The 27,888-nt window shown below is 39.6% G+C and overlaps 1 protein-coding gene across 1 annotated transcript in view; it reads right to left on the reverse strand.

Annotated features, from left to right (window-relative positions):
* LOC131455969 (collagen alpha-1(XXV) chain) overlaps positions 1-27,888 on the reverse strand; it is a 180,945-nt gene that overhangs the window by 46,541 nt on the left and 106,516 nt on the right. The window contains exons 5-10 of the mRNA XM_058623895.1: positions 16,823-16,849; positions 14,807-14,833; positions 9,868-9,927; positions 8,058-8,174; positions 6,993-7,028; positions 841-867 (exon numbers count right to left, since the gene is read on the reverse strand). Coding sequence (XP_058479878.1) covers positions 841-867; positions 6,993-7,028; positions 8,058-8,174; positions 9,868-9,927; positions 14,807-14,833; positions 16,823-16,849 — 294 coding nt within the window. The remainder of the gene's footprint in view (positions 1-840; positions 868-6,992; positions 7,029-8,057; positions 8,175-9,867; positions 9,928-14,806; positions 14,834-16,822; positions 16,850-27,888) is intronic.

The raw sequence follows: 27,888 nt of genomic DNA on the forward strand, positions 1-27,888 counted from the left end.
GTAAAGGGACAGAGTTGCCATCAGACATGCGGTTATTGTCTGTGCGAACTTCGCAAATATCTTGATTGTGCCTTGTTGTTTGAGAAAAAGTCAAACCAGTTCTATATAACGCGGTGGAGTTCTTTTTAGGGACCAACTCGTCTGTTTTGTTTCATTTTTAGCCATGAATACCTGCTACACTCTGAATCAAGCAGGATGGGGAATGAGAAATCCATGGCCATTTTTTATTGGGCTGGTATGAAGTGGACAAACAAATAGTGTGATTTGGCCGAGGAAACAATTGCGTCATAGACAAAATTACGATCTCTCTCCTTTGGCAGATCATCAACACATTGTAGTTCTTCATAATCTAATATTATCATATTGCCCACACCTAATTTGAACACAGACTTTATGCTATTAGGTATACATTTATAATGAGAGTGATAAATACTTATTGATATTGTGCATAACTGCAATAAAGCAGATATAAACTGGCTTCAGAAAACATTTATTATTTCCTGTCTGCTGCTGTATTAATCATTTTAATTATTATTTTTTGTTTCGTATTCACTTGGTGATACACCTAATCACATAAAAAACAAGAAGATTGTCATTGTGCGACATCTGGTTTAAGAAAGTATATAATGTAAGAAAAGACAATAAAGAAAAAGTATTTAAAAAAACATTATTGCTTAAGAAACTGTTGGTTAGAATTAGGCTCAAAAAGTGGAACAGATGGACTGAGAGCACTTGTATTTAGTGTGACTAAACATAAGTAAGTCGGGGAATCTTTTTTAATCTAATTTAAAAGAAACGTAAGAAGTACCAGTGGGACTAGAAATTACTTTTGTAACTTACCTTTAGCCCTTCTGGCCCCTCAGGACCCTATAAATGAGAGGAGACAGAGAAAGAGAAAAATAGAGGAGGAGAAAAGTAACAGTTTGTGTCAGATGAAATGATATGATTTCCACTGCCAACATGGTCACAGCAGAGAGACTGGTAGAATACCACACTGTGTGCAAACCCTTTAGGCAAAATGGAATCACAATAAATCCCTTGTTAATAAAAATAAAATAAAAAAATGACTGAACACACTCAGATTTTTTTTCCCCACTGAGTTGCTCCATAAACACGAATGTCTAATGAGACCATGAATAACAAAATCCTCTATGGTTTTATCTTTTTATGTTGATCTGTGTAATAATTTGTTTTAGTGAGTATATAAACTTAACCTGTTTTGACTGTTCTACATTTTACGTCTTCAGTCCAACACAGAGAGGTTCATTTCCTGAACAGGCCAATAGCTGGAAAGATTTACTAAGCTAATACACATTAGGGTAGAAAAGGCGCCACATCTTTAACTGAGATTTAAGTCTGTGATAGATGTGTCTGGGAGAACAGGATTATATTCTCAACCTGCCATGTCAGATGTTCAACCTCCTCCACCAGAAATTGCTTATAAATGTGACTGTTTTATGATTAAAAAAAGAAAAACCAAGATAAAAGTGCTGTTTGGCCAAAGTTGGCTAAATCTAAGCCCTGAACTGACGCAATATCCCAAACCATTCATCAACACCTTTACACTTTACAGCATGTTGGCCAGCTTTATTCTCACAGTCGTCTCAGGATCCACACTGAATCGATCCACTTGGCTCATAAGGGGCTGCTTTGTCAAACCTTGTGCCCCACAAGTCCTCAACTATAACAACACATTGGCAAAATCAAAGATTTTCTCCCCTGATGAGTGTGAAACATTTTAGCGCCAGGATTAAAATGTAGCCAATGAGAATCAATTCAGGATGAAAAATTCGAAGGGAAAGTTTCTGTGATGAGAAGCAGAGCTTGGCTGTGACCAACCCTTGTTAAAATAAGGGTGAAAGATATCAACATGTTTAAAAAGATTAGAGGTAAATAAGTTTAAAAAAAGTTTCAAACAAACTTAATAGAATAGTTGAGCTAAAAGCCCTTTCAAATAAAAATGTGTGTTTAGTGTAAAAACTGCAGCTACAGTTGCCTGTACTGTATCTACATTCTTGAAGATACAATAACCTGGATGACCTTCACTGAGTGGCAGTGGCAACGAGGAAAAACAGTGAGAGTATGGCTTGTACATAATCAAAAGGGTTTACTGTCTTTCTATCATCTTTACACTGGGCAGTCATTTTTTTCATCATGATGACAAGTTTAAGCCGAAAATCGCCTACTCCAGCATTCATACGAATTGGTTTTTCTACATGTTTTCATCACGTTTAATTTCTGTTGGAGAAACAGTTATCACTAAGCGACGGAAGCTCAAAACTTTCCCATTCTTACTTTTGGTTAAACAAACCCAGCTTGTGAAAACTCTGCGGCATCAAGTTCTCACATTTACAGAAAAGGCCCACACAGTTGCAGCTCATTTTACAGTGCATTCCATCTGCACTTAGTATAACAAAAAACCCTCAATGAACAACCTTCATCATCCCAGCCAACCAAGAAGAAGCTTTTCCTCCTGCTTGACTTGAAAAGCTTTTGTTAGCTATCCTCAGTGGGGTTTGGTAAACATCTTTATGACCCACTAGGTATGTGCAAGCATGTGCCACTCGCCTGAGCACTAATTAGCTTGGCTACATCTGAGAGCACTCAGGGGCTACTGGCTGAAAGGGAGATTTTTCAGGGAGTCAAGCACCCTTGAGGAAGTCCTGCTTCTTTTGTTCTCAGCTTTGGGCCCTGACGAGGGAAATTCAAATTGGGGATCATTTTAAAATGTGTACATTGAATTATTAGAGCTACAGCACATGCTCAACATATTGCAGTCTCATTCTAATCTCATTCATTAAGGCAAAGATGAGTCCATGTGTAAAATATAAGTACCAAGTTGCTGGTTTAAGTCTAGCATCCAAGCACAAATGTGTGATGCTTTCATACGTGACTTGGAAATGACAAACAATGAGGCGATTACCAGGTCAATAGAGCTCCGGACGTCATATAACTTGGTCACCACGGCAGCCGAAGATGAAGCAAAAATGAATGGGGCCGGTGTTGGATTCAAGTTCACCGTGCACTTTAAATCAATGGAGATCAAATGATATATTGCAAAACTGGACATACTGGATATGTCTGATCCTGATAATGCCCCCTGCGTGCTTTTTACGAGTTTCAAAACATTTTTCCAGATCTGCAGTATCCTGACATCTTCAACTTCCTGATGAACTTCCCTTCATCTTACTCCAGAGATTCACGGAAAGTTTACAAGAGGCTGGAGGGAAACTACCGGCTGAAGATAGCATTGTCACTGGAAGGGAAAGCCTTGGGTCAGCAACTAGCAACAGGTGCAGTAATGTAAATAACTGCAGTGTTAATGATGCTGTGCAAATTATTATTATTAATTATTATTTTTGGTAGTCTTAGTCCCCTTAGCTATTTTCCTATCGCTCCGCCTTCTTCTTCTGTTCGCTGTGAGCATGTTTCATCGTACAAATGTAGTTACATGAGAATAGTAGATCTGGATCTGGATCTGTTGGTATCCTGTAAAATGCTCTATTTTTGTCTCCGATTGCTTTGGAATCCAGGGGCACAACAGCTATCCACCATCTTCATTATTATAAGGAAAACAGCCAATGAAGAGAAGTTGTCTGACACATTGCCTGATTTATGTGTTGTCTAATATATAAACAGCATCATTTCCTGTGACCTTGATTGTCTGATGTCAGCTACCAGAGCTCTATCACTAGATGCATTCTCGACCCCTCTGCTACTTGAGGGACTTCCACAGTCCTTGCTCAGCATTTACAGGAACAATATTTGGGCTGATCAAATCCCAGAAAAGCTACACATTAATAGCTTGTGTTCAAAGCTTCTGCGCCACTTATAATATCTTTGAAAAGGCTTTGTGATATCATGCTGATATTATTTCCTGATTTAAAGGACGACTCTATATCTGACAGCCTGGGTCTCATTGTCTTGAGTTTGACCCGTGTGGCTGCAGGTTAGCATAACACTGCGTTCACTGCCGTTATTGTAGAGATTGGAGTCATGTGTGTTTTATTTAAGTGAACATGGCTGCTCATTTTGTAAGACCATTCAACTACTCTACCTTTACTGTTAAAACAATAGTAAACAACATATCCTGGGCAAAGTTTAACTTTAGGTAAGACGGGCATTAGTTTCCATATTTTGCTACTTATGCCTAATGCCCTCTAAAGTTCTGAGACAATAATAATAACAAACAAAAAACTCTTCCCTGTGTAGGTGCTTTCAGATATGTGCTGACCATAGCCACAAACCATAGCTACAATGATTGTAGATAATTCACAGCAAGCGAGTGGTTTGTGCTTTCTGCCTATCTCATGCTAAAGCAAGATGCCACCCATCACCTGGATGTGTACTCCTGCCGCATTTGTAATCAGTTAACATCTGAAGTAAGTTGCAGATAAAAAAATGTTCTCAATGATTGTCAATATTTGTCCCAACATTGTTGGAGCATATACTGCTCACATCATTATTCCTCATGTTTGGTTTCACATTATAGGAGAACAGCTAAAATATTACATGTCCATATTGTACAGCTCTACTGAGAAAATGAGGTCCCTACTTTTTTAGATTTTTATATCTAAAGGTTAGTCATGTACGTAGTACGTAGATTATGGGTGTATATCCTTAAGGATATAGGGATATAAAAGTGGATCAATGAACCTCTCTTGTATAATTGGGGAAAAAAGCTGCTGCAGGATTTTTTTTTCCATACATGAATGGAATAAAGCACACAATAACCACTGGTTTTCCAAATGTAACCTTTTTGAAGTTCCAAAATGAAAACTGTGTGCAAGGCTGCAAGCCACATTTAAAGAGCTGAAGACCCCCTTAATTTACCCCAGAGACACCTTATGGCACTGAGGATTTCGAATTGAATCCTGAAAATATTTCCTTTTTTTCTTCTTCTTCTTTCTCCTCCTCCTACCCCCATCTCCCCCCTCCTCCTTGTTTCTCCACAAGAACTTAATCCAGCTAACCAGCACCATATGTCCTGGAAGGCGGCTGGAAAACTCAGGAATCTACTTTTGCCTCTTTAACAATAGCATCTGCATTAAAAAGAAAAGAAAACAAAAAAAATGCTGAGCTGTGTCAAGTGGGTGCTCTAGGTACTAGACCACTGTAAAAGAAGCAAAGTTGGCCTTGGGAGCAAACTCAGAATCCCTACCTTTATAGAGCTTATTAGAGCCAATCACTGCTTGTCCTTAAGGCATGCCGAACAAAGTGGAGCCTATCAGTCTATGCACATCTAATTCATATTGATTTTCAAAGGCCAAATCAAGGGTGTGGTGTTGCGTTGCTAAATGAAGAAATTTGTTTTATTCCCTCTCCAGAGAACAGCCTCAATAATTATTTACAGAGGCTTTTCTCTATAATCCATTATCTTAACTTTGCTTATTTTTCTACAAAAATGCTATAGAGCTGGCATCACTCAAGCAAGGTAACACCCTCTGGCAGGAACACTGTTCACCTCTGTTGATGTACTGTGTGTACTTGATATCACTGCTAGGAAACATGCAAACAGTGAGCAGAAGAAGTTATGGCAACCCACAAGCAATAGATTTTGTGGTTAGCTCTTGGTAAATCACGGACTCTGACTAGATTTACCAAGAGCTCGTCTGCACAGCAATGTCAAAACAGCAATTGTTTGCATTACACAACCCATTTCTAAAGTGTTATGCTAATGCAACACTTTATAGGTTGCATCCCTTTGTTACCCGCCAGGTTCTTGTAAACTTTCAGTAACTCTCTGGAGTAAGATGAAGGGAAGTTAATCGTGAAGTTGAAGATGTCAGGATACTGCAGGTCTGGAATAATGTCCTCTCCGGCTGTTTCCAAACTTGTAAAATGTACATTTAATCTGTCAAATTTTGCAGTTGATCTTTGTGGATTTAAAGTGTGCAAGACTTCAAACTTCTTCACACTGTGGAAGATGTCCAAGGAGATGGAATCAGAGTTGAAAGGACTTGATAGCGCCTCTTCTGTCACATTCACTTACCCTCCCCCTGCACTTGTGAAAACTGACATCCCCGAGTGTTCTCGCAGGTCCCGTTTCCTGACCTCGCTTTCCCTGGAATTTGGCTTGACCTTTTCAGCGTAGCTTTTATGAGGAAACTTTAATCAAATGCTTTATTTGCTGAACACCACAAGTCATATCCAGTTGCTGTTAAATGGAACACCTCATCCCTACCGTGTCAGGGGTTTTGAGAAAACATACATTTTTGCAGTGGATCATAAAAAGTGTCATTAATATTCACTGTGGTATCTATAAACCATTTTATGAATATCTCATAAATATTGTAGATTTAAGTGATTTAAGTTTTTTTTATCCAGTGTACAAAAAGGGAGAGGTTAAATTAATCCCAGACCTCTCTGTAAAGGTGCAGTAGGCAGGGTTTTTCTGGCATATTAATCAATAACCCAGTGAAAATATTTCATCTTAACGCAAATCATGTAATCTGAGGGAGAGGGAACAACACTTCTTTACCTCAAGGCTGTGTTTACGGTCTTTACAAATTCTATGCAGTCATGGGATGGGGAACAATGACATGGCAGCTCCAGGAGAGTGAGAGAGACTCCTAACTTCTCTGGTTTTACTATAACGTCTTAAGATAAAAGTTCCAATAACTGATCACTACTTCAGGCAATAAATGCCTACACAGGAAAGAAGCCTAACAAAAGGTAAGAGTCTCAAAGAGTATGTAAATAAAAGCAATAAAACACCTGAGAGATGAGGTGATGCCTCTCTCTCTCAGTATAGAGAGATGTGATCCTGCAACAAGTCAACAAAACAATCCTACCTACTGCAGCTTTAAATATGTGGCCCTGTACAAACACCCCCACTTCCACATTCACTTTAGCTTAATAACTACAACCTTAATTTAAGTGCAGAGACAGGCTAGCTCTTTGTTGTGCCACCTCCATTTGTAATAAATTACTAAATGGAATCCAAGGTGAGTGGAAAGATGAGGTTCAAAAGAGTGAGAATTTGTGCTTACCGAAGGTCCTGTTTCTCCAGTCTCCCCTGGATCACCCTAAATGAAAAATAAAACAGTTGTCAATGTAAACGTGGGCTATGTATTCATTTATTTTGTTATTTCCCTTAGTTTTAAACAGCTACTATGGTGCATAGCGATAGTACCATGTTGCCAAGTAGAGCTCAGTATTGTTCTGTTTATATACTAAGTTGGCTGGAGGGCATTTATCACGCTGTGCCACCTGTACCCTTTACTGTCTCTCTCCAACAACTATGTTCTAGTCTTTGCTTCAGGCCTGCCTCTTGGTACAGGTCTCCCAGTAGAAATGATACATGTGCCGTGCCAAGATTGCTTTGCCAAAGTCAACAGTATTCCAATTTTTGACTCTCTGTGACATTTACATGACAACATATTTGCCACCCTCTTTCCGAGGGGATTTACAGCAACAGAAAAAATAAATAAATTGTGGCAAGAGAAGTTTAATTCCTTGGAAAAACATTGCTATTGCAACTGCAACTGGAAGGGCTAAATCAATTATGATCAAAAACTTGGATAGAATCAGATCAACAACACTTAATATCTTTTTGCACCCCCATTGTGAACTCTGCCAAGTCAATAAAGATCAGCTGGAAACCATGGAAGGTTTTTATGGCTGAATGTAATTGACAGGCCTTTTCTGTTTCGTCTTTCACTTACAGGCAGGGCTCACATAAATTAGCGTGATGCCACTAACAGTCTCAAACATGGAAAGTATTAAATTATAAAGAAAACCTACATAGTAAACATAAATCCAAAGAGGAAAGCATTCCCTAATGTAGAGACATTAGGGAAATGAACTGTAGCTTGTCTATTCTTCATCACAAGTGTTTTCATTGAGATAAATCCTTCTGGCACTGAGACGAATGAATAGAAGAGCAAAACAAATTTAACTTGTTTTATTCTTAAAGCAAACAATATGTCGATTTATTTTCAAAGGAAAACAAATCAAGACATTCTTCTGATCCAGTTTTATTTTAGAAACTGCAAATGAAAGTCTTAATTCAGCAAAACAAACTTTCCAGATGTCAGATAAAGATCAATACTTACTGGTAGACCAGGCACACCTCTAGGCCCATCTTTGCCAGTGTCCCCTGGAGGCCCTCTGGGCCCAGGAGGTCCCGGTGGCCCTGGGGGCCCAGGTGGTCCCGCTTGCCCCTGATCTCCCTGTGAGGTAAAATAACACACTTTAGCAACACTATGCTTTGGTACTGTTGGATCAGCTGAGAGTGGAGCCACTGCAGTTAAATAATGATGAAGAAGAGAGTAGTGGAATGATCTTTTGGGGGTGGCTATGGGTTGCCTCCATTCATAACATGGGGTGGAGTTTGTATTTTGCATCTTCACAGCTAATGTCTGAGACCAATGGAGCTGTAACAGTGAAATATAAACGCTCTTAAAATTCATGCATTCCTAAATGGATCTCATGAGCTGAATAAAGTTTGTGCATAAGGTAACGACAGAAAAACAGTACTATTTCTTTGTGTAGAGCTACAATCATCAAGATCATCAAAAATATACTGAAAATCTGTGATCCATTATTATACTGGATTATAATCATTTCTTAGAAGATATTCAGCAATCTAACTTGCAGGGAAAGTGCTTTAAAGTGGTAACATGGCAGTAATTCATTTTACATTAATAAAAAACCTTGAAATTTCCATAATTGTGTTTAAACAGTCAGAGTGCATGTGACAGGTCTGTCTGAAGGTTTGCATGCAAACTGCAGAATGGCCAGAGAGAAGTGATTCAGTAAGACTTGGCACAGTGGACAGAGAGACAAGTAAAGACAAAGCCACTACCTTAATGAGCCGCCGCTTTATGAGCTGCTGGTCAGCGGAAAGAAAGCCATGATTGATCTTAGGGAAGACCATCTGAGCAGGTGTGTGAGGTCAAGAGGACGTAGGTGAAAGAAGGTTGAAGAAGGTTGAAGAAGGATGAAGTCCCAGAAGAAGAAGCAGGAGGAGAAGGAGGAAGGCAAATGCAAAGAGAAACATATTTTTGTTAAAAAGGCCTCTATCCATGAACCCCACTCCAGTACTTTCACATGTAGGGGGAGAAATCCACACTTTTCCAGCACTGAGGTGGTTTGCTTCGGAAGTGTGGGCTTACTTTTTGGAGCCAGGGCCCATAATTACCACCTTGGGGGTGTGAGGGCGCCACAGTGGTCTCACAGTCCCCGGAAAAATGGGAATTTCTCTGTCTCTGTGAAAGCCCTGTCTTCACCACCGTCATCGTGCCTGCTGCTAAATCAGACCCCAGGAGCTGCACACACTAACACCAGCATGGTGGAACTCTTGATGACATGATTTCTAACCCTGTGCCTTTCAATAGGTGCTTTATTGTGCTAGTGTCCATTGGTATGAAGTGGCTTCATCCTTCACTGAAACAATCCTGAAGGCCAAATCGGTGGATTGAAGGATTTGTGGTGAACCAATGGGCATGAGTTTTAAAAAGAAAACATTTTGCCATTCCAGTTCCTCTAGGGGTTCCTTCCATTCATTTTAGCATCAAGGAACACAAGCCAGAACATGTCTCGCTTTCAGGATGCCTATTGTTGTTCCAGTCAACAAACATATTATTGGGCTATAAAAGGCCACCTTTGCTTTCAATGAGAGACTTGGCATGTTGCATGGAACAGAAAGCTCTTGAGTGAAGAACTGTTAGGAACAGCGTGGAAGAGGATAACGATTGACTGGCTTTGATTAATTAGATGGGGGTTTTTTTTCTCCTGTGTCTACTCATCGTCTATCATCAGGCCTTGGAGAAAAAGCAGCCAGCAGTGATTTATTTACTCCTACAGTGTGTGCTGCAGAGGGGTCGGACTGAGCAGATACAGGCGGCACCACCACCGACAAACCTTGACAGTCAGGATCTGATTGCTGTGCAAAGCAGCCAGTGTAGGGAGACCAGGCAATCCCTAGATGGACAAACAGCAGAACATGGCACAACACACGCATGACATTCAAACACTGGGTGAACACAAACAGATGAAGGAGGAAGAAGATCAGTAAATATTGTTACAAATATTTCAAGTAAGCTGTGTAAGATGTCGAAATGAAATCAATTTAATTTTGCAAAACTCAACATCAACCTTAACCATTCAAAGCTAAGTAACCATTTCCTGTTAAAGAACATACATTGAGGTGGTGGACTCCCATGGTAATATTTTTATTTTGAGGAACACCACATTTGACTGAGATGTTAACTGGAAATTTTATCAAATGTTTTATGTTCCCCTTGTCAAAAATGTTCCTGATGCATGGGATCCACTCAAGAAAACTAAATCAAAGGAGAATGAATTGGATGTTCTGCTTCTTAAAACAGGACTACGGATTTTTGCTGAACATTAGCTTTGATGCAAGTCCAACAACATTGACATTTAATTGCATTTGAATACTATATTCAAATTAAATGTGCCCCACTGTGTTTTACCCCTTTTACTGTCAATATGTATGGATATAAATTTCTACTTTTTTGCACTTGGATTCTTGTCAAACAAGGCCTTTGATGTGAACAAGAGTTTTCAAGTTTTCTAAGTCCTTCCTCAAACAGCGGGAGTCAAATCACAGCTTAGAGTAACCGTAAACAAGTCTTTCAAAATTTGGTTTTGTCAAGCTAAAGGCAACATATACAGTGATTTTCAGCGTGGTGTCTCTTTTATTCAAAAAAATTTTGCAAAGATGGATTTAAATGCGTTTGTCTGCTTCAATGTAAGAATATCAAGCTATGTACTGTAGTAGCCGAGTTTTATGGAAAATCAAAATGATCATCCATCCTGCAAGTATTTCTTTAGTTTGTAAATACTAGTATCCAGGACAGTTGTCTCTGTATTTGATTTAAAGAAATTTACACTTCAGTAACCTCTGCCAACTTTTCTCAAGATAGGGATACGTTTGCCAAACACATCCTCATCCTGAAAGCCTTTTTACCTGCAACGTTACAATTGCAAACATATGGTGTGAAAATATGAACAAATACATCGGCTATGAACAGAATAATTTTCTTCGTCATACCAAGAGAAATCGGAAGAAACACCGCTTATAGTAACAGTTATCAAATCGTGGCACGACCTTCCACTTTATTAGCTAGTTAGCTCGCAAAAGGTGATAAAATCAAATCAGAATGGGGCAAAGATGGCATCTGCTAAAGTTACTTGGAAATTGGAAAGATTTGCTGTATTACAGACATGTTGCACCATTTTAAAAAAAGAAATACATAAAATGTCCATTAGTAAAGGTAGAATCATATCAATAAATCATGCAGAGAAACTCTGAATTTTTTCTTAGAAGAACTAAAATTGCATCATAGTAGTTGTACAATTGCAAGTTTTTTGCTGCATGGTTTCTATCACTGTAGAAAACCAACCCAAATCAACTAATGAGTTTTTTTTTCAAAGACTGGCACACAATAGTAAAAACATGATGTGTGAGACATCAATCTTCCTCGTTTTTGCAGCTTATGAGATAAAATCTGGCCTATCCAAACATGGATTTGGTGCCATCCCTGTGGCTTTCCAAATATAATTCGAAAGGCATGGTTCATTAAGAATGCAGGCTGATTTAATTCAGCTCTGCTGCAGAATGGGGAAATGGATACTCATGGTGCAGACAATAGATGTGCTGTGTGTAACTGGGATTGAAGCACAAATATTTCTCGACTTATTTACAACCTCAAACATCCCGGGGAAAAAGACGGGGAACAAGTCCTGGATTATGGTCAGTGTGTGTGTGTGTGTGTGTGATTGTTTTGATACATAGGCTGGTGATGCTGCATCTAGGTCAACAACATGTTGAAGACCTTGATCACCTTGAAGACCAGAATTGACTAGTTTCATCTTTTCTGTATGGAGATAAAAGAGAAGCAAAGCTTGACTTGGTTTTTGACTGTTTTCACCCTGCACTGACTCTGCACTGATCAGCATGTCCATGTGTGAGAATGGTAATGACATGGCAGTTGACAGACAGTCCTATCTGTTCACATATTGCTTTGTTTTGCGTTTTTCCTCCAGAACGGATGTTGGTTATTTGGTGATGAGCCCTATTGCTATGCATTTGCCTGCAGCGAGATGACTACAACTGCAGTAAACAAAAAAGCCAGATATGAGGACAATCAGCAACAGCCGTTACAGGACACTGGCCAAACCAGTATCTCCCTGACCACACCAAACAAACAAAACTACATGCTGTGGCATCTATATTTCGAGTGATTACCAACTCTGTTAACAGATGTCTTTATTTATTTATTTATTTTTTTCTAAAGTAGGATCCTCAGATTTAGCATCTCTCCGATACATCCAATTCATGGCAAGTGAAATTCATTGAAGCTTTTAACTTTGTGTGTGCCAACTGTGCGATCTAAAACACTCCTTTCTTCATGTCTGAAAAGTCAAATGCTGGAAATTACATAACCGCAGCCTCTTTATTTTGGACGACCATTGGGCAAATTGGTCAAATCCCAAGATGTGAGAGCACACACTGGACAAACAAGAGCAAGTTTTAGTGAAATGCCAAGAATTTTTCCTCTAACTGACCCGAGAATTAACCAACCCTTGCTCAACAGCTGTAGTTAGTGTCATTCCTCAAACAGACCACACACAAATTTCTCAGGGATGATACACATAGACAGGAGCTCCTGCTCATTATATCCCACCCACTGGAGTCCAAAAGGTGGCCACACATTTGTTTGTCAAATTTGGCCAATTTATTATTCCTTGCTTGGTTAACCTTTGACATTTGGATGTGGCCATTGACCTTTGGGGTTGATGAATGACTCACCCTGACATGTGCAGAGCAGGCAGAGGAAGTTGGCATCTGTGAGGAAATTCTGCCAGCCATATGGCAATTCTTATACATCTTTGTCCGCAATGGTTAGATGGCTCTGACTTGACCCTGACAAAATACTTAATACACATTTATTACGCGTACAAACACAAATATGCTGTGTTTTAAAGGATTCCAAATTGAAATCTGTCTTGTTATGTCTTGGTATAATCTGCTTGTCTTTGATGCATAACGGACATATTCTTGACATGCTCTGTTGTTTAAATGTACCCCCATGTGGATTTAACGGACTCTGCACACAGTCAGTAGTGGGCATGAAAATGGGTTTAATTTCCAGGCAGATAGAAAAGTCTAAGGTCAAGCAGCACTTTCTCTCTTATGCCTTCATTTATTAGGGAAACCTCTCTAATAATGTTCCACTGCATTTGCCTGCTAATCTAATGTGCAGAGTCAATATTGCATTCTGGAGAAGTAATATGATTTAGTGGTGACCTGAGAATACTTTCTTTCATATGCTGTCCTTCAGATGTGACTGTGTGTTAATTTGTACCTTTTAGGAAACAATTTATCCATATTGGAAATGAATGAAATGGTGTCTTGAAGTGGTCAGTGTATTTATTTACTCTGTAAGACAAATAGGGCCTGGTTGGGTCTCTGTTACAACTCTGTCAGCCACACTGCTATTCCCAAACTATAAATCATTTAGCTGATAGAGACAGATGACTCAATTTCCTGGGTTAAAAGGGTACAAACTGTGGGCAAAACCCAAGAAATTCTATCCACAAAGGGAAGAGTTTAGTCTAGTCAGTTCATCTAAAGACCAAAGGTATTTCCTTTCTGTCTGTTTGGAACAGCTCAGTTGTCTATAGTCATTATCCATAACTTTTTTTTTTAATCATTAAAAATTTATTAAGGATATCAAAAGAGCTGGAAATGTGTCTGCAGATCTTGTGAAATTGTGAAACCTCTTGCAGATCGACCATCTTTTTGAACTTGGCTGCCATTTAAAGACTGCCCATTTGTAACATTAGATGTATCACTCTGAGACCACTAATCAAATTTCACAGGGAAGGTCACTTGTATTGACTTCAAAATCATAAGAGACGCAGTGCTTTGACTGGTAGAACTGGCCCAGAGGAGAGCTGACAAAGTTAATCGGCAAACTACTAACGTCTGGGCGGCGCCGGCGCTGAACTGGGTTCAGATCCACTCGAGAGATGGCTGGCATTCCTGTGACGAGACAGACCTCTGTGTGTTGTTGTACTCTCTTGTCCTTGCAGTCTAAACTCTACATTCTCAAATGGGCATTCAAAGTGACCTTGTAGCCATACAATCTACATGCAGTGACGATAGCATGAGGACCATGTGACCGGGTTAATGCATCTAGTTTAAACAAACTTGTGCAGTCAGTGTGTTTTCCAAAGAAAACTCAGGTAAACATTATTTGGAGAAAAAAAATGAGGGGTATGCTTGCTGTTAGGTGGAGATAAAGTAATTAATTTCAGAGTCTGACATGCACGAAAAACGCTCTCACATTATCATCATTTAGACGTTACTGTTTGAATGAAATGTCAAACTACAGAGCTGGAAATGATTAAAATCTGAATATGCCATGACACATTTAGGTATGAAGTGAATCATGATTAATTATAGATACAGAGCTAGTTGGCTTTTGAATAAAGTTAAGATTGAGCAGATTTTTTTGACAACTGTGTGCTAATCTAGAATTTATGTACAACTTTAAGACAAAAGTTTAGCAAAAAAAAAGTAGTGAAATAGTGAAAAGTATACCATCCTGTGACTTCCAAGGTATCTTGGGCATGTTCCTGCCTATTCTTGTTGTAGAAATAAGCAGAGCTAAAATGCTTGTTGTGTTTGGCCAGATGAGAAGAACATTATCCCTGGAATGTCATGCATTTCAAACCTTTTGCCCACAATTCTGCTTGGGGAAGGCAGACACACACAGACATTCACACTCATCAGCTAATCACAAGAAGTTGGGAGTAAACGTCATACCCGTGGTCCTTGGTCGCCTTGATCCCCCTGTTGAAGGCAAACAAAAGAATTTGTCTTAAAACACAGGGGTTGAACACACACATTCTTGTGTAGCATTCTAAGTTATGACACTATCCTAAACTTAACCATCACATCTAAATGTCTAACTCTAACCCTAAAACCAGGTCTCAACCCCTAACTCCCTATGGTTTATATGTTAACGTCTTTACAAAGATACACATACAAGAACACACATTAACAGTCACACACATACCTACAGGCACTTTGGTGCCAATAATGAGAGACTCACAGCGAAATCATTGTGGCATAATTCAGAACACATTGATAAAGTAAAATAATACAGGAACCCTCAGCAATTCATTGTGGTTCAGAGTAAAATCATTTACGATAACAGAGACTGAGTATGACTGAGTATGAAAGACAGAGAAAGAGAACAGTGGTGTGAGGTTTGGTGGGTTTGCTGTGGGGGGCGGCTGAGTGTGGATGAACCGAGTTGCCAGGCCAGATTTTATGCTCCAGAGATCTTTGGCTTTCCGCCTTTTGTGGGGGGTGCTGGTCTCTGAGGATAGAGCATGTTCCTCAAGTCGAAAACATTTGGTTTCAAATCAACCTGCATGGTGAGGTCTGTGGGTTTATCACATTAGCGTGAAACCAAAAAGTACACTTTTGTTTGAAATAAGTGAAGGACAACGAAATGCTGGCCCTTAATCCTCCTAAACCACCTGATTTGATGCTTTCTGCTCTCCTGTTGGCCGAGTTACAGTTCAGCCAAAGCAGTAAAATGAGACAAGCAGCTTATCACTCATGGATGGAACATTTTTCACAAACAATTTCTCAAACACAATGCCTGTGCTATAATGAATAAAATAGCTCTTGTAATTTTTTTTTCAGTATTTTTTCATAGGGCAGTTGCCTCTAAAACACGATTTAATGGTAAACCTGAAGGGTAACACTGATGTGTACTTTATTCGTCTTGGGTGGGAGGAATGAACACAGTTGTTTTTCATTTCATTAAAGTGCAAATGAAGTGGTTCACATGAGAGGCATGAGCACGCATCTCATCAGAAGGACTAGGCTATTCGCAATTATACAATCGGATCATTTTAATATGGTTTTGGGAGCAATGCTTACGACTTCTATTTCCCGCTGTAAGAGACACCAAATAAGACAAACTAAACCACACAAACACACATGACGTCTATCGGCGACAACGTCATTCCACACCCCACATCATCATTTACCAGAGAGTGTAACTCAACACAGATGACAATCTGCTTCTTGTGCACTGGATAGCATTCTCACAGCATTTTGTTCAATTCATTTGTTCTTTTTTTAAATAGCAGACGCATCCTTTAAATATCGTGGGCTATGGCCTAAGTTATCCCTTTTGTCACAAAAAAGAGAATTGAGATAATACTTAACTTAGTCATTGCCAGCTTGTGAAAGGGCTTGATGTTTTACCAGTAGCATTTTCAAAGTATGCATTTTACTATCTAAGACCAACTTGTTTCCAGTATACCTTCATTCGGGGTCTTTATAAACTTTGGTATAAATCAGAGGATGCCAGGATTACAGTCTTTCAAAACAGAGTACGCATTTAAGTGTGGTTTACTTTGCATGCTCTCCTGCTGTGGAGCAACTTAAGGGCTTAAACTTGGGCTCTGGCCCCAGGTCAGCCCAGAGAATTTAAATATTACGACTCAGAAACTTGAGATCATGACGCGATAAGTGTGTGAATGCAGATCTTAAAATAATGTAATGCTTTTACTATCTTGACCTGCAAAAATGTATGATGGGCTCTACAATTAAGATACAATTAGATTTTGATAAGAACATAGACGGTATGCCTAACTGGAATTTGAGGCAAATAGCCTACCTGGCTTCTAAACTTTGTGCTAAACCAAGCTAAGTTAAGAGGCAAATAACCTAAGCATATTTCCTTACTCTTGAAGCATCAGCGTAAAATATATGAATAAAATCATATCACCATATCAAACGAAACATTTCATTACTCACCTTTTCACCCTGCAGACCTGGAGGGCCCTAAAAAGAGGGAGAAAAAGTCTGGTTCAAACTTTTTTCAACAATACAAATGCATAAAAACATTGGTACATGGTTAATTACGTACAGGATCACACATAGGAGGTACTGGACCTCCTGTATGATGTCAAGGCTAAAACTGAGGGAATCGGATATGTGCTGGCGATGTGACAGGAGCAGGGGCACATTTATTCACATGCTGTATGAATGTCAAATGAATTGAACTTATGGAAAAATATAACAGCGATCCTCAACAAAATATTTGGAATAGAGCTATTACAGAGCTCACACTACAGACTCTGTGGTGTAGACTGGCCTAACGACAGGCTGTAGGATTGTCTTTAGATACTGGAAAACAAAAAAAAACAGCATCCTGTTCAAAGACTTGTTGGGGTTAATGACCAACATAGCTAATATGAACAGTTGATTTAAGCTGAACAACTCAGGAGATATATTAGAAAAAACATTTTCTTTCGCTGTCAATTATTCTGTAATCTTGTGAAAAGCAATAAAAAGAGAGTAAAAAAAAAACCAAAACAAAAAACAACAAAAAAAACACTGACGTCATGTTAGTTATTTAATTATTTTTTTATGATTACATAAATTAGATGTTATCATTCTGGTACCATGATACTAGGTTATATTCTAAATTCCCAGGATGACTGTCAAACACCAAGAAACAATTAGAGCTGTTAAACTTAAACATTTTGAACTTCAAGAGAAGCAGCATAATCATGTGATTAACAAATCGGCTTTGGAAGAATCCAACATTGTGTACTTTTTGACATCACTTTCAGCGGATGATTAAAATGCCCTGTCCCAGACTGGGAGCTGGTACATTATGCGCTGTAGATGGCACGGCTTATACAAACACACAATTTAAAAACAAGGCTGAAATCAAGACTGTGTTTACTCAGAGGATCACTTCCACCGATCTCCAACCAAGTATTGGCAAGCACAATGTAAAAATGTGTCCCAAACATGAGGAACACTTCTCGTGCAGGCAGTTTTTGTGAGGCAGCTTTGCATCCAGTGCCTGTCAATCAGCACACAGGCTCCTGGGTGGGCTCTGGGGTGAGGTAGAGGATTTGACAATGAGCTGAGCATCTAAATGTCGAAGCCTAATGAGCTTATGTTTAAATATAGCAATTCTAATAACACTGAATTTTAAAGGGTGAAGTCCAGTTTTTTGGGTTCTCTTCGCTCCCCTGACGTTGGCCTTGTGGAAAAAGCTATTATTGGAAAAATCACTATTAGTCCAGTATCAGTGGAGTGAATAACTGACCACCTGGCTCAGAATTAATGTTTGAGCCCCAGGAGAAACTGAGAGAGATTGTTTTGCCAATGCTAATCTGCAACCTGTCAAATATATTTCATCGATAAAAATTGTTGTTTTTTTTCCTGGTCATAGACAAAACAAGTTAAGACCAGATTTCCCATCATTCGATTGAGGTTTGGGGAAGTGCACATCCTCTTCTGACTTTATGGCCATATTTTTTGAAAGTGCCAGAACGATTTTGCCCATGTTTTCAGGTAAAAAGAACAAATTGTTCAGCTGTCACTTATAGCAATTGCTGTGATGTGGCTACTTTTCCAGAATTGTCCTGGTTTGTTTCCAAATATGAATGATGCCGGGAAAAATAAACTGAAACTAATCCATAGATTGATGACATTAGTACAAGACCCATGTTTGGATGCTGTTCCTACAAGTCTATGGACCAGTGACCCAGAATAGTAGGCCTGCAGTTGCAGACAGGCTTCCACTGCATTGGCACATAATAGTACGGTCTAAAACACGAAATGCTTCAGAGGGAGTCCAGCAGTTTTCCGCAGCCAATATCTACCACAATACTCTGGGGGAAGGAAGTTGTAGCCAGGTTTCTGCCTGCTCAGTGTCTTTGGACATTATTTTTGATGTGTAGTTAACTGTGCATAGCTGTACCCTGGTCACATGGGTCTTAACCTGTAAAACAAGCATATTTTAGTCCAATTTATTCATTCAGATATGAGGCAACTGTTATCTTAACAAATCTAGACAGAGGGAAAAGATTGATGAGAAATGCTGCTTTAATACACACATCTAAGGAGGTGGTCCGACTACTTAACTGGTTAAAACAAAGAGCCACAACACACTTGTAAACACAAAATGTGCCATTATAAAAACAATGTTTCCAATTGTGGTTCCTTGGGGGGTTGTAAAAGAGGCAACATACTGGAATCAAATGTGACTTTTATTTTTACTACAATGTTGAGTCATTTCACATCGGCTGAATAAGTTTCCAGCATGTTTCAGAAAATGGATCGCAGCTAAAGGAAATCGGTACAAGCTTTTTATTGTGAAGGAAAATTGCCTTTGAACAACAGGAGGCTATTGACAAGCTGTTTCTGCAAACATGTGAATGGCTGCAGCAAAAGAAATACATACACCCACTGTAGCTTTTTGCACATGCCAGTATAAAGTATTATGTCTGGCACTGTAAAATAAAGGAATCTAATGATTAAAATTACCACACAAAATGCCTGGAACCATATGTTTAAAGAAAGAATGTTGTAATGTAATTGTTTCAACTGTATGTCAGTTTTTAGTTTTAGAGGGAAGACATTGGGACAATGACAGGTATTACATTTGTACAGTAGGTATAGGTCAAATTCAGATACCTCTTACGCATATTTATTTTATTTTTGTAAAACTGTAATTTTCATTTCGTAAAATAATTTTCTCCAATGTGGGCAGCCCATGGCCAAGAAGAAGGGATTAAGGCTTGTAACTGGAGAGTGGCAAGGTACCCAGTCCCAATTGCTCATTGTTAATTGGACACTCTAAATTGACCCCAGCCACATGGGCCACATCCAGTTTAATCTTGGCACGTTTCCATTATACAGTTCTAGCACTACTCAACTGTACTTGACTCCATTCAGTTTGGTATCAGGCATGTCGTTTTACATTACTTCATTTAAAGTACCTCTTCAACGTGGGTGGGGTCATCATAGCATGGCTGCGCAAAACTGCCATGACATTGTTTTATACACGACACAAACACAGAAACTAGTGACGAGCAAAGCAGTTATTTTCAGTATACTAAACTGAATGATTAGAATCAGTTGATTAGTTCAAAAGATTTGTTGACCAAATTGTTGAGTACTTCCTGCATGACCGGAACGCAGACTGTGTCTGACAAAGTAATTGAACTGAAATACAGCTGAATGGGTAACGATTCGGCTCACGGCTTTTGGCAGTGCTGTCGCTAAATACACCACGCTCCACGGGATTTTTGAATGTTGGAGATTACCGGATGTTTTTCAGGATTTCTCAGTCTTTTTACAGTTCGGCATTGTTCGTTTTCATTCTTGTGTTGAAAGTTGCGCTCATAACTCTTTCATTGACAACACTCTCTGGTAGTCCCGCAGAATTATAATGGAACAGCGTCATCAGTGCAAGAACAAACGCAAACTCTGCCAAATCAAATATGCGGATCATCTTCTGTGGTGACCCCTAGAGAGGGAGAAGCTGAAAGACCAAAGTCACTACAGATAGCTGTGAATCACCATATTAGACTGAGTAAATATGCTTCAACAGCATGAACCAACAATTTGTACTGGAATGTTGTTGAAAATACCTTACCATATCTCACCTAAAGTCACAGTCATTTCATACTACCTGGTCATAAGAGCATGTGGAAATTATTTCTCTGCACAGCTTGCACCTGCTCATTATATGGCCCATCATTTGCACATCAGTTGGAAAGACTGCATCCACAGCAGCTCTTCCAAAAGGTTTAAGTTGAAAGAGCCTTTTATAGAGACTATTAAACAGCCCTCCTGCAAAGATATTTTCAAAGGAGCAAACGATACTACAGTAGAGCTGCAGCGGGTGTCAATTTGTCAAAGCATCTCACCAGCTTCGTGGCTCTGTTCCGCCCTAAGGAAGGTTTCTAATCAACACCTCAGTTTTCACATCTTTTTACTGCTCCAGCTCTGGCTCTTTATCAAAAGCAGTCCTCCAGCAGGTGCTCCATTGCTCGTCAGGCTGATTGTGTTTGATCAGACCTGCTCTCACAGTACATCACAAAGTTAATTTGTTGAACATGATTCACCCCTTGGTGTCATCTGCACCTTTATAATGTGATAGAATAAGATACTTGAGTGGTCACATGCATTTGATTTGGCAGAGATTTTTACACCAGATGCCCTTCCTGGTGCAACCCTCCCATTTATTTGGGCTTAAAACCAACACAAGGCCCCTGTGACTAGGATCCATTTATGCCATTTCTCCCAAGTGGAACAGTCCGGTTTGGTATAGTATGGTACGCATGTTTTTGCTTTGTATTCTTTGGCACCCTTCCCTTGGGGTACCAGAGTAAAATGGTACACATGATCAGGTGGGAGCTAGACCAGCTCCAACCATGACAGTCAGCTGATTGGGCAACAGAAAAACATCAGTACTTTGTCACCACCACAGCCTATTCTCATACAAAGCTTGACTTCTTATTGTCTGTTGTGTTGCGTTCAATGTGGTCTTTTGTTGTCACAAGAGCCCACATCCCATCTCTAAAGGTAGTGTTCTCAGTCAAGACACAAGCCTGACCCAGGGTTTTATCATTCCAAACTGTACCACACTAAACCGAACTGTACCATGATGGAAACACAGCATTAGAGTGTCCAAATAACAATGACCAATGGGGATTATGTAACTTGCTCAGGGATAACCCAGGCCTTGACCTGGCAGGGAAGGCCAATTCCCTTCCACTTGGTCATGGGCAGCCTGGTCTCATGCATATAAAATGAAATGCTGTAATGATGTTTTTTTTTGGAAACTAACCTATTTTTGCTAACATATGAAGCTAGCAGTTACCCAGCAATACACATAATTTATACTCTACAATGACATTATAAAAGATAGATAAAAGTGTCATTTGACCCATTAGACTGTCCCTATGTTGTGCACACTTATTACCTCCTCCGCGCAGCATAACTCAAAAACTATAGAATATATTAGATACATTTTTATGGCTCAAGGAAGAGATGATTAGATTTTGGTGCTGATCCAGAAACAGGAACTGGCAGAGGTTTGCAGTCTCTTAGTGCTTGCAATAGTGTTTTATCATGTAATGTGATTGGAGAAAAAACTTTTGCTCTCTTGTGTGGTTCAGAGCATGCACTAATCAGCTGATTTTGCTATGCTCCAGATGTCCTCTCTGTAGAGGTAACTTTAAAATATCTTTATTTTCAACCAACTAAGCAATCATGTGCTAATTACTGAACATACGAGGAACATACTATCCCTTACGTGGATAAAAGAATACAAACCTTTTTTTTTTTCAATATTAATATTTAGCACTTCATGAAACTCTGGAAGGAAGCAAATACCCCCATGTCACTCAAATTTCTTTACAGATTATATTTTTGTAATGTTTTGGATTTCCATGTGTTTCTACTGGAACTCACGGTTGCTGTATTTCCCTTGGAAACTTCTCAGATTAGTTCCAGTGTAAATGACTTAAGAATACATCAGATGTCTCTTTTTGAGAGCAGCTGCCCTTAAGCAGAAGCTAAATATCTACTTATTGAGAATGACACGTATCACACCGATAGTAAGCCTCACATCTTCTGCTACTTAGTGCTGGGCAAAACTATGTCAAACCTCCATCACAAGAGGATTTGTAACAGAACATCCTGCTGTTGAGTTGCTGAACCGCTAGTTCAAGTTTAAACATTTTTTACATTTAGCATGTATAAATACACATGTCCAAATACATGCCTGACATGCCATTCCAAGCCAAAGGCTGTCTTCAATTCAAGACAAATATTGTTTTGCACTAAACTCTATATTACATAGTAATGTAATGTTCAATATATTGATCCTGTCACTCTGGCACATTTCATATATGGCTGTTGCATAGGAATCAGGCAAAAAGAGAATTTTTTTTGCCTGATTCCTATGCATTTTAATACAATGCCACTCTGTTTACTGATCTCTGAAGTATTTACTGGTCAAACTGAGTGAGATTGTTTTGCCAATGCTAATTTGTAACCTGTTAAATATATTTAATCAATAAAAATAGACAAAATAAGAAGACCAGTTTGGAAACTGCAGATCATCTTCTGACTTAATCACCAGTGCCAGAAAAACTGCCAGTTTTTTTCAGGTAAAAAGAACACTGTCACTAATAGTAATAGTTGTGATGTTGCTATTTTTCCAGAATCATGCTGGTTTGTTTCTAAAGATGTGTGATAAACTGAAACTAATATATTTTATTTACATTGTTTTCTTTTAAATGTGTGTTCCTTTGTCTCAAATGGTGCGATCTGTACTGAAAATCTACACAAATGTATACTTTCTCTCGAATGATAATACATATTTTATTGATTTAAAATCCAAATTCTGTATTTTCACATATTGTCTACAATAAAGTGCCCTTTTCTTCAGCCTGCAATCATCAAAGACAAAGAGGCTTGACATTTCACTCATCATTATCCAGGCAGCACCACTCTTCAGTCAACCTAATTTCAAATTGTCTTACAAAGAAGTCAAGACAGTGAATAACCATTCTTAGCATTCCTGCTCTCCAATACTTTTGTGGAAACGTGATGGATGAAAGCTTGACAGTGTTCGCCTGCAGTGAGAGTACAGCGGCTGGCTGACATCCACAACTTTAGCTGTTGTTGACATGAGCAGCATAATTCTTGTGGCTATGGTCTGCTGGTACAATCTTGTGAATCCAATGAAATGTAACAAGTGAGGAATGTGGGATCTGCATGCATAACCTCCCGTCTGTACTGGACTATCTAGTTTTCATCACAGTGACCTGTTAAAACCTATGGAGGTCCAGAAAATCAATCCATCACAACAAGAGCTCAAATCCTCTCTGGAGACCCTGGGCCAACTGGGCTGGCAGCAGTTGCTGTAGCTGGAACTGACGACCACATGGATCCAATCACCTCACCCTGGAACACTGGCATCTCTGAGAGTGCAGGCCAACAACTACCACTTTTACAACCTCGTCTTTACGGGCGTGAGGGTTTTCTCACACAGCTACACATTATTAATAAACGTGTGTGTACACAGGAAGTTAAGTAGAGCAATCCTCCAGGCACCAAGTGTTGACATGAAAAGAGTAAGTGATGAGGGGGCAGGTGAGGAGTGCTGCCTGCCACAAAAAGGGGAAGAGGGTCAAAATAAAGGATTTTATAGCATCAACTCCTGAGTTACGCATTTACTCAATAAAGAGATGGATCAGTATTGCCAAGCCTCAATTAAAACGCATTTAGGTTTTGTAATTCTGTTTGACCTGAACAGCATCATTCAACATTTGGAAAAATAAATGATTGCTTTTCTTCTTTCTGAGTTTGATACCAACATCAGATCTATGTAGTAAATATGAGACTCCCACCAGCTGCCAGTTAGCTTAGCATTAAGGCAGGAGCACGGGGGGTAAAGCTAGCCTGGCTCGGTCTTAAGGAAACTGAGTCTGACTGCCAACACCGCTAAAAGCTAATGAACAAAACCTGAAAAAGTCCCAAAAATAAGTCCTGGAACACTACAAATTGGCATTTTTACACTTCAATTTATGGTGTAAGTTACTGGCCTGCAAGGCAGATTTTGTTACCTTTGGGCAAAGGCAGGGTCGGTACTTGTGCCTGCTTCCAATCTCTATGCTAAGTTAAGCTGATCAGTTTCTGGCTGTAGCTTCATGCAGATAATGAGAGTATCAAGCTTCCCATTTAACATTCAACAAAAAAGCATTTCCTGTAATGCTGATCTCGAACTCTTACAATATTGTGCTTGTCTTTGCAATACAGAAGGGAAAACGATATTGTCTTGCAATAATTTTCACATAACCAAGCACTCTGTATTAGAACAAAGGTTAAAATGGCTTGGCCAAAAAATATAAAGAAAATGCTGCAAAATGGACAAATTCCCATTTGCAGCTTCAAGCCTGCTGTGGACATTATTGGGAATCATTGAAATCAACTCAGTGTATAACATGCAAAAAAAAAAAAAAAAAAAAACACTAAAAAAATCTGTACACCTCCATCTGTTAGTTCTGCATGGGAACCCTCAATCATATTACCGTGGGCTGCGGGAACCATTTTTTTCATGGCGGGAAAGTAATGGAGGACAGGGATGTGAGTAATCAGAGCAGAATGGGCAAGAACGGATGACCACAAGTGGCTGGTGCTCGTTGGGGGAATCTGTATGCAGAGGTTAGGCAGGGATAGGAAAACCACACTGGAAAACTGACTTGGGAATGGCATCTGGTTCCCATATCCACAGTGTATCACAATTAGCCGGCAGAAAATGACTTTAATGTGTGCGTGTGTTTGTGTGAGTGTGTGTCTGCTTGTTGTTATGTGTTTAATGTTTTTGTGGGAGCGGGGATGCTGTGAGCGAAGGAAAGTGAAACTGATAATGTAATTGGTTCGAGGTGTGACAAATGCAAATCATACATTGAGGAGATTCTTGATTTACAGCATCAGGCGGAGAAGGTCTCCTTATGCCTGAGAAGGACAAAATGTCAAAGCCAATTTTTTTCTGTGCGCAATACATAAGCAAATTTCTGGCCCACAAAATTCTTGTCGTGGATATGAAATGTTGAATAAGGGACAATGTTCCAGTTGGAAAAGTATTACTTTCAATTCTTCTGTTGATTCAATTAGAACCACATACTGGCTGCTCTACTTTTCTCATCATTTGATGTTATGAGTTGGGAGGAAAAGTTCTCTCAATCAAAAAGATGTTGAGCTTTCTCTTAAACTGCAAGCATTGCACTCATACGCTGATCCTTCTACCATGCTAAGGTAATGACAGTCCGTTTTTCTTCGAGAGTATTCGGCCCACTCATCTAACCAAAGCTCACTATGGACTGCCTCAAATCACAGAGCGTAAACCTCACAGTTGGCCTGTAACACTCCCTCTCATCATTTGCTGACAGACAAGCGCAGCTGATTGGCACAGCGTGAGCAGAGGGCTGACTTCTAAAAGGTCAAACTCTTAATGTTGTCACATCCAGTGCCAGTGGGCCTCCTCAGGCACTGCTGCCCTTATGAGCCCAAATAATCGCTGTCATGTCAGATAGATCCACTTGCAGCTCTCAGTGGGCCTCTTCAGTGCCAAAGCATTTGTTTGTGTGTGCGTGCTCATTGTGCTGATGTGAAACTGTTAATGGCTTTTTCTGTTTTGAGACTCACAACAGGCAATCTAGGAAGAAGTGTGAATTAAAACATCCCATCAGAGCATGCTGGGCCTCCTTCAACTTCATTTTTAGATAAAATGGTACCATCTCTTGCTCTGGAGGGCAAGAATGATCAAAGTTCATGTAGAATATGTTTAATTAACAGGTGTGGAACTGCGGTGCAGAGCATGTGAAGGGTGTAGTTGGTGTCTGGGCTCCTCCACTTCACCCTCTCATTGCCTCTAATCCCTGTACTGCAGCTGCATAATTCATATGCTGTGACAGATCATTCTCAAGTTGGGTCACTGGAATCTCAACAGATTATAGAGGGAGGTGGGAGAAGAAGCCTCTCAAATACAGATACAGATATCTGCTCATTGGTAATGTGAGTCAACTCTTGGAGGGGGCGCATGCTCTACTGTAGCTATCCTAGCTCGAGACTCCAGTGTGGTGCTGAAGCATGCTTAGTGGGCTGAAGTGGGTTTGATATTTCCAACACCGTATCATTTTCAAATATTTCCCCTTTCCTTCTGACCAGCTTTTCAAAGCATGTTAGTTTCTAACAAATTTTAATTTAGGGTGGCATACCGACCATGCTAAAGGCATACGGTCAGTGGGTGGTGGTGGCGGCAGTGGCGGTGTTGGGTGCACCCTCGAGGGTGGTGTTTTACACTTAATTAATGCTAAACGGTGTACATACACACAGTGGTGGTTGCTTGGGTGGACCACCCTTGAAGAGATGCAGAAAGATGACAAAAATAGATACAACTGAGAAGCAATCATATGATTATTTTTTCCTCAGTCATTTCACATATTTTATGAACAATAAAAAATGTATTTACATGGCTGGTGTATAATAAGGCAACCACCCATGTCTGCATCACGTCCCCATTATTTTTCCCCCAATCTGCCTGAAACAAAAAACAAAAGTGATATCTAACCAATCACTTGACAACTGACCTTGTGGCCCATGTAGAAAACTCAAGCAGTGGAAAATAAGGCTAATCAAAACAAAAGCAAATCACTTTTCCATGTTCAAATGCTGATCACAAACTACCAATGAAGATCTTTTCCTACTGAGTTTGGCTTGAGAATCCCTATTCTCTCTCTGTCTCCACAACCACAGGTCCCTGTCCATTCATCAGCAGCTGAGTAATGATTAAGTCACCAAGCTCTTTAATGACTTCAGCAGTGGTTGCTTTGTTTGGCTTCAAGGGCTATGAACAATTTACACAGTGTTCTCAGAGTTGTAGAGGTTGACAACAGAGCACTATTGAATATTCACAGCGATGTATCCACTGCCATACCAAATAGAAAACCACATGAGATAACTTACTGTCCCTTTAAAACAACAACAGATATTCCTTTAAATTTTGGAAGCAGATTTAGTGACCATAGGGTGAGTAATTGTCAGATCTTGCTTCTTTTTTTTTAATGCATTTACTCGCACAGATTGCCTTTGGTTAATTTTTGTAAATTACAGCCTTCCTTCTACTGTGACTTCAGAACGCAATTTGCTCTCAGGTACTTGTACTACGTTTAACTAAAGTAACAGAACACAGGCACCCCATACATTTACTGGAAAAATCCAGCCGCATGACCAATTCAGAGACAACACGTTTTGGACTCCAGTCGGCTCTTGAGACATCTTACGGTATGCTTTTATTTGTCAGATGTAAAAGCCTGGAGAGGGAGGCTGATAAGTGAGACCACCTGCACTTACTTATGTCCCAGAACCCCAGGAGCAAGCGTCTGAGAGGGCTCCAAGGATTAATTTACGACTTTTACAGCTCAGTTGACACACGCCATTATACCTATTCAATCACACTTGCCTCTGGGCTATAAATAATTTTAACAGAGTGTGCAGAC

Source organism: Solea solea, chromosome 3, assembly GCF_958295425.1.
Source record: "Solea solea chromosome 3, fSolSol10.1, whole genome shotgun sequence".
NCBI lineage: Eukaryota > Metazoa > Chordata > Actinopteri > Pleuronectiformes > Soleidae > Solea > Solea solea.